Below are 10630 nucleotides of genomic sequence, written 5' to 3'. Positions count from 1 at the left end.
ATTTACTATTAATTATTGGCGCATCTTTTATTAGATACCCATTTGCTATGACTTAGTCCATCTGCTATGAATTATAAGCTACTACCTTATCCGCTATCCACTTGCTTCTATGAAACACAACCTTAGTCGTCCTCTTTATTCTTGGAGGAATATTATAGTCGTCTTTTTTCTATAACTTGGGCGCATTATACATGATAGTGATACCTTTTTCGATTAAAAAAAATATAATTTTTCCCCTTAACATATATTTCTTTAGTTCTTTCACTCAAACATTTCCTTTTTAAATGAAAGGTATGCTCACTCTTATTCTTTTAATCATTGACTGGATATTCTCGTAGCATAACTGAGATTAATTTTCAGATTATGAGTATTGAGTAATGATTCGGCAAAATTTCTTTAATGTAATAACTCCCAAATTTGAATTACTGAAATTAAATAAAAATAAACTGAAATCACAATCCACTTTTACTGTGAGTAACAATTGCTGGGGAATATGCTCATTTTTATCATAACACCTGAATGCAATGAGAATCTGAATATAAATGCAAAACAAAAAAGATGTAGACATTATATTCAATAAAATAAATGCTCATTTGTATTATATCATATATCAGTTAAAGCATACAATAAAAGAATATGTATATAAACGCATAAGAAAAAGAAAAGAAAAGATACAATCAAAGAACTGATGAGCACTATTGGTAACTATAGAACTTAAAACATCACAAACTGCTAGGATAACTCTGTAAAATGAGCACTATTATGGCACGCATTTACGATTCAGAAGGGAGGGAGAAAAAACCCTAAGAAAAGGAGAAGAAAATACATACATATCTTGCCAGTGTACACATTAATTTATTCACCTTATACTATTTCCACAGCAGATATCATGAACTAGTAGTCATTTGGGCCTTTCTGGCATTCTTGAGGTTTCGTACAGTCATAACAAGCTTTTGTCTTTCACCTTCTACCTCCGCAAATCTGAGACTCATTTCTGAGTATCTTTGTTGTAACTCTTTCAGCTCCGTTTCCATTGAGTTGTTTCTTTCCTTCAGCAACGATAATTCAGCTAAAGTGTCACAAAGGTTGCCACCCCCATTACTATCTATTGTGGATATTTCTGCTTCTTTCTCCGACAAATGTACATCACTGCCATGGACAGAAAGTAATCAATAATGAAAGAATTCCAATAGCTTCAATTCACAAGTTTACACGTTAGGGTAACATGGACAAACTACGTAGTCAGAACTAGTACTAAAGTATGCCTAACTTAAATGTTATAGGAAAAAGATAAAGGACGCACCTCTTGAATAATGACACTGCAACACCATTTGAAGTAATAGTATTCGTGTCCTCAACAACCTGTTTGAAGCGCAAGCCAATTATATTTGTTGCTGATATATGATTCAATAACTTTTGACGATACAATAATAATAGCTTAAACCAGACAACAAACGCAAGCAAGACTTGCTTTGTAAATAGTAATTTAAACTTTATGGAACCAAAATTGCTGTGAAACTTTGGCTAAGATTAATCATATATATATATATAGTTGAAATTTTTTTATTTCCATCAGTCATCAGTGCATTTTAATAGATATGGCAATTGATACTAAGAGGCTCAATTTTTATTTTTTTATATTTAAGTTGGCAAATTGCTTGAGCTATGTGTTATAATAATCAGTATACCATATACCTTTTGCAAAGCTATGCTCTGGTTGAATTCCTCCACTTTGTCCTCCAGTTCCTCAATTTTGGATTGGAGCTCCTTTTCCTTCTCCAAAAATGAAGAAGTTGACATTTCCAAAGCAGTTTCCTTGGACTTTATCATGCCCTGCCACAAACAACTCTTTTAGTTTATATGCTCCCCTAAACTGCCATAGCTAAACAAACTATCCTAAGAAAATGCAGAGGAATGAAAAATCGTGTAGCAGAAGAAAATATCAATACAAGAATTAGCATTTGGGAATCGAGCATTTTTCTCAAAGGACTTAACTGTCTCTTGAAACCACTGGGATTTGTGAAGTTACCTCAAGTGTTTTTATTTTCTCCCTCAGATTTGCCATTTCTTTTGAACTCTGAGGAATTGAAGCACCTTTTTTGTTCTTTGAGTTTGTTTTAGTTCCCTCAGAAAGCTGTGTGCGTCCATTGCTATCCTTGAACCTCTTCTCAATGTTGGTTAATGCGTCGTCTTTCTTCTTTAGTTCACCCTTTAGCTGGAAAACTTGCTTTCTCAGATTTTCTTTCTCAGCCTCATCCTCAATAAGAGAACTTTTCAAGTCATTGTATTGAGCTCTAAGTGCTTCTAACTCTGACTGCAACACTCTACCTGCCATCTCTTTTTCATCCTTGAGATTCTTCATCCTATTTAGCTCATCAAGTGACCTTTCTGCTTCCTTCTTCAACAAAGCAATTTCACTCACCAGCTCATTTCTTTCCACTGTTTGAGTTTGTAACCGAGCCTCGGATTCCTCAAGTGATTTCTTCATAAGCTCCAAGTCATTTCTTAACATTTCTTTTTGTTCTACTTGCTGAGAGAGGCATGATATCTCCACTTTAAGCCTTTCATTTTCTGCTTTTAGAATCAGGATCTCTTCAGAGAAATCCCTACTAACTTGTTCCTCGTGCGTCTTCTGATTTTCAAGCTGCTTGGACTTGTCATCAATTTCCAACAACATCTGTTGTTTCTGAGCTGTCATCATGTCAATTTTTTTGGATAGTTCATTCAGTTTTACCTCATAATCAGCTTTGGCAGACTGAAGCTCTTCATTGACTTTGTGCAGCATTGCTTCCACTAGTCTTTTCTGCGCACGAAGTTCACTTGCTTCGGTCAATGCCCTCATGGCAGCCTTCTCATTTGCATCAAATGTAGAGGCCATTTGCGTTGAGAGCCTTCTAAATTCTTCTTGAAGCCTCTCAGCAGTGTTAGCATTTTTAAGTCTGGTGCTCCGCAAAGCTTCTTCTGCACGGATGGCTCTTTGCTCCTGCTCAACTTTGTCGCGTGTCACGGCATCTAGATCAGCTTCAAATCCTTGGGCTTGTTTCTCCAGTTCCTCCTCTAATCTGCTGATTTGGGTTTCAAGTTCCTTGATGGTAGCCAGAGAAGTTGAGAATTCTTCAGACTGTTGCTTGAGTTGATTTTCCAGATTCTGAATATGGGCCTCAACATCATCAACAGCAGGAGGAGATGAGCATTCATACTGCATTTTTAACTGTTCTTGCAGTTCACTTTGTTCCAGCTTATATGCAATATCATGGTTTTCCTGTTTCAATATCTCATAGTCTAGTGCAAGCTGCTCCATCTGCATCTCTAACTCATCTTTGTCTCTCCTATACATCTCTATTTCACCATAGAGATCTATAATCTTTTGCTCAAGTAAGTGAGTCTCCTTGGCATTGCTGTGCTCCTTAACTAGCTCTTCCAATTCTTTCTGTTCTTCGTCATCTGTTTCACAATTAGAGAGCTTCGACCCTAACTCATAGGAGTTTTTACCCTCTTCATGTTTATTGGAAAGACTACATGTTTCCCTATTTTTCTGCTCCAGCATTTCATCCAGGTCCTGCACTGCAAGAACTAGTTCAGAATTTGCGTCTTGGGTCTTCTTTAACTGTAATTGGAGATTCGCATTCAGCTCCTTCTCATACTTCAGTTCTTGTCTAATTTCTTCAACAAGAGTACAAAGATCCCCACTATCCAATGGAGGCCTGCTACTCACTTTGGCCTCCTCCATTTGTTTGCGAAAAGATCTGAGATTGTCACATTCAATCTTGAGTGCATCTCTTTCCTCTTTCAAGCTAATGATTTCCTTTGAGAGCTCCTGTCCTCTTTTGCTTTCCTTTACAATTTGCTTCCTAAGAGTCTGTAGTTCTAAGTCTGACATGTCCGCCTGCCTGGCCAATGCAGCGAGTTCAGCCTTGAGTCTTTCAATTTCCATATCAGATGCTTGAAGGGATCTTTCCCTAGGAAGCGCATCCTGAGAACCATTAGTTGAACCGTCTGTACTCAAACTGTGTTCTGAGCGAGCTGACCAGTCCCATTGTGATCTCTGATGAATATCATACATTACTGCAGAGGCATTTACAGCAGGTTTTTGGGGCTCTGAAGGGTGACTGACGTCTGAAGGAAAACCATTGTTGTTGGGGTGGATGCCACCATTTCTTAGTCCATTTTCTCGCGGAGTATCAAGTCCAGAACTGCCATCAGAACTTGACAATGTAATGTCAGATCCACTAGATGTTCTACAATCAGCACTCAATGCAGCTCCATTGGTGTTTGCTTTGGCAGACACATCCTGTGAAACATAGGAAGAGGGAATTTAATAATTTCTATACAATTTTCAAGTTTAACTGCCAAAATAGAAGGAAAGAAAACAGATAGCCTTTGCACTTAGAAAGGACATGACTGTTGAATTTATATATTGAGGAAATTTTCAATTATAAGACAAGATAGTAAAATATACAGAGACCAAGGCTCCTAGCCCCAATGAGTGAAACCTTACTTCAGAAGAATCACTTTTAGAGTTTGCATCTATCTCTCCATTGCTTAAGTAGGTCCTCAAACTTCTATCATTGGGTTTTAGTTTGGCATCTTCACTATCCTCTTCCTCTCTGCAAATGTTATTTGACAAGAAGAAACCCACATCATCAAAAACAATTGAGCTAGAGGCAAACACAATTGTAAAGTAAAAATAACCATGGTAGTAATCCCCCTATACCTTTTATCATTATTTTCTTGTAGTCTCTGGATGGATACCTGTCCATTAAGCAACAAATCAGAATCACTGAAATCGGCATTGCAGTAAATTTCGCATTCTACTAAATCTATTTTATTAGAAAAAGGGAGAGACCAAATACTAACATGCAAGACGGCATCACAATGAGAATTCTTAATGGGAAGAGAGACAGTGGAGGGCTTTGTAGCATCAGCATACTCAGCAAAGTCCACAGAAACTTCCCCAAAGGAGCTAGCTTTTGATAACCCCTACACAGAAACTAGATCACAATCTGACACTCATAACAAACCAAACAACCAACCACAAACAGAAAATTTCAAACTCCATATACCGTTGAAACCACAAAATAATATAATCTCTCACTGAATTTCCCAGTCTTTGGCTCCTGAACAAACTTCACTGTTTCGTAGGCAGGATTATCCCATCTACAAACTCCACCACGAACTGCTGCTTTCTCTAACCTCGTAGTTACCTTTGCAATGTCCCCTGGAACTATAGACAGCACCAAAGCATCCACCCCAGATTGCACCATCTGAAAATCACACCAACCAAAGTAAAAATCTCTCCTTTCACTATCTCAAATGAAAATCAAAACCCAGTTGCTGCATTGCACCCCAATCATCAAAATCAAACAGAACCAATGGCAACAAAATTATACCCTTTTTAAACTTAAATAAATTGAAATATTTCTTTTTTATTTCGATATGCATCTTTCTTCGGAGAAAACTCTGTTTGAAACAGCGTGAGAAACTAAATATGGACACCTCTCCCAACAGAAATTGGAACTTTGATTCGTCAAAGGAGAGATTAGTCCCTTAAAGTAAATTAAATGAATAAATGTGGCAAATTTAATCAATGGTTGGTTTTATTGTGAAATGAAACCAAGATGAGCTACCTGGGTGACATGGAAGTGGAGTTTGAAAACAGCTTTGACCCTGTGTCTCTCACTCCTCCATCTGAACATCTTCGCTCACAAGTCACACTACTCCACCGAGTCACCGACTCAATTCCACATGTCAATGATCCCAAAACCCAGATGGATTTTGGACACCGGAAAACCACGTCATCAACCGGAGCTACCAAAACCCGCCGAAAAAGGCTACTCCGGTGGTCAACACAGAAAAAGATGGTTGAGCTCAGTCTCGGTGGTTCTGAACACAGTGGTGGAGTGAAGTGACGTTGAAACGAAACCCAGTTAAGGAAGGAAAGTGAGAGTAGCGACTTCTGAAAACTCGAAAGCAAAAAGAGTCAGTAGATGGCATCTCATACGTGCTGTTCTTGTGTTGGTCTTTGCAACAGTTTTTAAGAAACCAGGTGACACATGCGTTTAACAATTTAATATTCAATTGGAACCTTCTCTCTGTGATTAATATTTGTATTAATCAATGTTTTAGTTCCATTTAAAGAAATAAATATGCGTGCATGTTTATTTCCTAGACTAGAGGTGAAAACTATATATTTAATAAATAATTAACTTATTAGTATATGGTTTTCGTCTTAGGAGAGGTGTCATAATTCATAAATAATGATGGCCTGTACGTTGTCTCTTTTCCTTATTCGTAAATTATTGTAACAAATTACCTGTCTCGCGAGTATATAAAAATGATTTTCCGTATTCCTGCGATGTGTTTTTTATTAACATCGGATGAAAGGGAATTTCGAACCAGACCAAAGGATAATAATGAAGTGAGTTGTTGGAACAGTAACAATAGCTTGAAATAGAGAATTCAATTCTTACTGGGTTTCATGTACAAGTTTGCCTCTTTTGCTCAGTGGAAGATGAAATTCGGAATTGAATCGCAAGTGTAATAACTAATACTTTAACTTGTGAACATAGGTCTCTCTTGGGGTTAATTTGTGCTGAGTAATTTTGAGTCATTAACTTTAGTCAGTGTATATATTTTTTTATTTGAAAAATAATGACATGTGCAAGTTTAAACCATGGAATTTTTCAACATCTTTATCGAATTGTACAAGTGTCGGAATATGACTTTTCACAGGAAGATTAGCAACTGTCCTTTCAAAATAACAATGTTCCTTCTTTTGCTTCTGATTTTGGTACTTGGGAGAGAAGGGGAGCTTTGATGCTAATGCTGATAGATGTGTCTCAAAAACTTCAACCAATTACTTACTATATAATCACTATTACAATGATGAAAATATTTATGTACAATCGCCCTTATTGAGGCCAATGCTGTTTCATCTCTATCACTGGCCACCTCTTAATTGTGCTAAGTTTTTTTTGGAATATATATTGAGACAATCAAGAATAGCTAATGTTCTCGATAATATGCAGGAACTTATTTTCCCAGAATGTATCTAATTCTTCTTCTTCTGCTGCTGATTGATTTAACTCCCGATCAAAAAGATATAAATAAAGTTCATAATCCACCAAAAGAAAAAGAAAAAAATTAAAGTTCATTATTTTATTATTATTAATAAATAAAGTTTATTATGAAAACCAAGGAAGGTGCTTTATGAAAATGATGTATTAAAATCGTAACGTAATTATTCATTGAAAATACAAATATACAAGATAATCATGTCATTGATAACAAGTTTTAAACTGTCTTATTGGATTCCTATTATTTAGTCACTGTCATTATTATATTGGGTGCTTGAAATTATAAGAGGACCCACTGAGGTAAGTACTTTTGTGTATTTTCTTCGCTTCATCTTGTAGAATTAGCAACTGGACCCTAAAAAATGATCATAATAAGCAACCGAGCTTTCACCATATCATTCTTTCCCCCTACTTTCACCTGTTTGACTTTTTGTGGATATATACAATTTTAAAAAAAAATTGTCATGACTCATGAGACATCGATCACTTTTTTTTAACCAATGACACATCATTATTAAAAATACGCCGAGCCAAAAAAATTTAGGATATTAGAAATTCGTTACCGTCAAGGGTATGTGAGGCTAAGGTATAAAAATAATAAAGAGCTTAATAGTATATACATATTAATATACAATCTGCCTAACAGGTCAGCTGCCGACAAATATCGGAATGGATGTTTGGGTTGAGCTTTTTTTTTTAAGCAATGGGTTGAGTTATTATATATACATAATACTACTAATTGTTGAAAAGAAAAAAGAAAAAAAACCGGAAAGTCAATCATTTTCATGTATTCTTTTAAAGTCATGAAAATGACATCTTAACTACAATAAATTTTGATATAGCTTATGAATCCTTGGCTAAATACGCACTGAAAATAAGAATCCTCGTGAGTTTATTGGCACTTTTTATGTTTCTGCCAATAATTCATAACAGTATTAATTTTTCAGATTCAGATTACTCTCTCTCTCTAACCAAAATGATTTTATTAAATGTTTGTTTATTCAAGCTTCGCTATATTAACTGGTTATTTCTTTATTTATGCATTAAGATCTTACAGTTATTTTTTATCTTTTAATTTAAGTAGAATTTATACACACACACACACACATATATATATATATATATATATATATATATATATATATATATATATATATATATATATATTAAGCTTTCTAATCACGCATTTAAAATTTTAATCAGTCATTTGTGTATTTTCTTTTTATGAAAATGTGGCGTAGCTGGAATTATTTAATAATTTTATATTATGTATAAAATCTGTATTATGAGCATATACTATATATAATCATATAATATAAGAACAGTTTTTGCTTGCAAAATTTAGTTTTGTTCATATAATTTTTTGAAAAATATTTTTATATAACAAAAAATGAAAAATAAAATTTTAATATCAGTGTTCTGATTAAAACAATGATCAATTAAAGAATTAAAAACATATTATATTATTATTATTATTTCCAACTTACTCTAGAATGATTTCCACTATAAAATTTTCCTATTTATCAGTTTCTTAATTAGGGACTTTAAGATATTACAAGATTCTTAGTTAAGACTTAAAGATAAAATAAGAGTGTGAAACTGTGAAGAAATAATTAAATAGTCCTATAGGTGAAGTTTTTTCGAGTACATTTATTTTATACATTTTAGTAAGAATAAAGATATGGAGCTGAGAAATATTGAAGTGGGTGTAGTAGACCTATAATAAAAACTGGCCAATGGCCCCTAGTCAATATTACTATTATAATCTCAAAAATAAATACTTTTTATTTTAATTTCTTAATTAATTTATTAAGGTTAGCAAGAGCTTTAAACTAATCAAGCGTCAATAGAGAGCATTCAAACATGGCAGATAAGGGTGGGAATAGGACAAATCGGTCTACAGAGGCCTACGACCTGGCCTACATAAAGCCTAGCTTAAACTGACCTATTTAATTAAAAGGTTAGACTCAGATTTTTTTAAAAGCCTATTAAATTAAATAGACCAGACTTAGATTTATTAAAAAGCCTTATAAGCCTGATAGGTCAGCCTATATATATATATATACTTATATTATTTTTTGGATACAATTAATTTTTTTTTAAATTATCAGACTTTGATTACATATTACTGTTTCATAACTTATATTCCTATAATCAAGTAAGACTTTAATTACCGTGTGAGTCATGTGTCATTTTATATTCTTCATTATTTTTATTATTGAATTTCTTATTTCTTTAACTTTCCTATTACGTTCCTACTCCATAAAATATTAAATATTTATTGTGAAGAAAACTTTTAAAAAGACTATCAAACCTGACTAGACTTTTAAAAAAGCTAGGCCGAGTTAAAATAAAAGTCTTTGATAGACTATAGGTCAGACTCAGGCCTCAAAGATTCATTGTAGATTAAGTTTAAGTATTTCAAAGTCTGACCTGACATATTCTCACTCCTAATGACAAATGACTTTATTAAATTAATCATGTATGCCACATGGTGGTGACCTTTATGGTAGGCTGGTGCATAATGTAAAATTTCTCAATGTAACAACAAAGCACTAGCACAGACAAAAGTTGAATACTAGAAGTCTTATATATCTACCTAAATCATAAAGAATTATATGTGCATATATTTATGTTTATTATGATGTACTAACACATTCTTTGTGGAAGCGTATAGTTACCATATATATGCGTGTGGTTGTATTGTGCAGTCCAATTAACTGTAAGCCAAGGGACTAGTGACCAGTCATAAATTAAACACCCAAAAATACTTGTGAAGATTCCATCATTTTATTTAAAAGACAAATACGTGGGGGAGCGAAGAAGGTGAAGGGTAGATTGGTGGATGTTGAGAATGGTGACGGGTGAGGCAGAATTAGTTTTCATTGTGCTTTGAATTTACTTGGCTTTAAAGCTCACATGGCGTGAGGTCAGTCATTACTAGCTAGTAGTCAATCACACAAGTCCATTCAATTTCAACTTCATACTTCATAACGTGCGTCTGCTGTCAATCTATATAACTTTATAAATTAAGAGTATGTTTCATTTTCAATCCAACTTGTTATTCATGAATTTCCAAATCAAATTCAATGATTCACCGTAAGTTAAATATATATATATATAAAAGAATGAGGATGTTTTTACAAATTTCATTTTACAGTCAACATAACATTTGTTTGTAACAAATATTCTAGCATGCATCTACTAAGTATACAACTATAGTCTTTATAAATTAATTTAAACATTTAATTACATTTTAATATCATTATGATATGTTGTGAGAAAAAAAAAGGTTTTAATAAGTATATTATAATTTGTACCTTTTCATAAAATAATGTTATTAGTTACTGTAATTAAGTATATCATTAAGATAAATGATAGTTTTTTAAGACATCAATTAAGTAAACACGAGTGAAATTTTCTTATTATAAAGGAATGTATTATATTAAATATATAAAAATCATATAACGGTTACTATTTGAAATAATTTAAAATATTGAATAAGACATACTAGTATTTAATAGTATTTTCTATTATTAATTAATAATTAAAAA

At 33.4% G+C, this 10630-nt stretch overlaps 1 protein-coding gene across 1 annotated transcript; it reads right to left on the bottom strand.

Moving 5' to 3' along the window:
- Nucleotides 1-572: 572 nt before the first annotated feature.
- Nucleotides 573-6085, bottom strand: LOC100819574 (intracellular protein transport protein USO1). Its single transcript, XM_006584649.3, has 9 exons — nucleotides 5628-6085; nucleotides 5064-5264; nucleotides 4858-4980; nucleotides 4715-4752; nucleotides 4499-4607; nucleotides 2030-4291; nucleotides 1696-1833; nucleotides 1304-1362; nucleotides 573-1149 (listed from the first exon to the last, which is right to left on the bottom strand). The coding sequence occupies exons 1-9, from the start codon at nucleotides 5694-5696 to the stop codon at nucleotides 888-890; spliced, it is 3261 nt and encodes a 1086-aa protein (XP_006584712.1). The 5' UTR covers nucleotides 5697-6085; the 3' UTR covers nucleotides 573-887.
- Between the last annotated feature and the right edge of the window lie 4545 nt (nucleotides 6086-10630).

The sequence above is a fragment of the Glycine max genome, chromosome 8 (genome assembly GCF_000004515.6).
Source record: "Glycine max cultivar Williams 82 chromosome 8, Glycine_max_v4.0, whole genome shotgun sequence".
Taxonomy (NCBI): domain Eukaryota; kingdom Viridiplantae; phylum Streptophyta; class Magnoliopsida; order Fabales; family Fabaceae; genus Glycine; species Glycine max.
The sequence above is the reverse complement of the archived record's forward strand: the minus strand, read 5'-3'. Positions and strand labels throughout refer to the sequence as shown.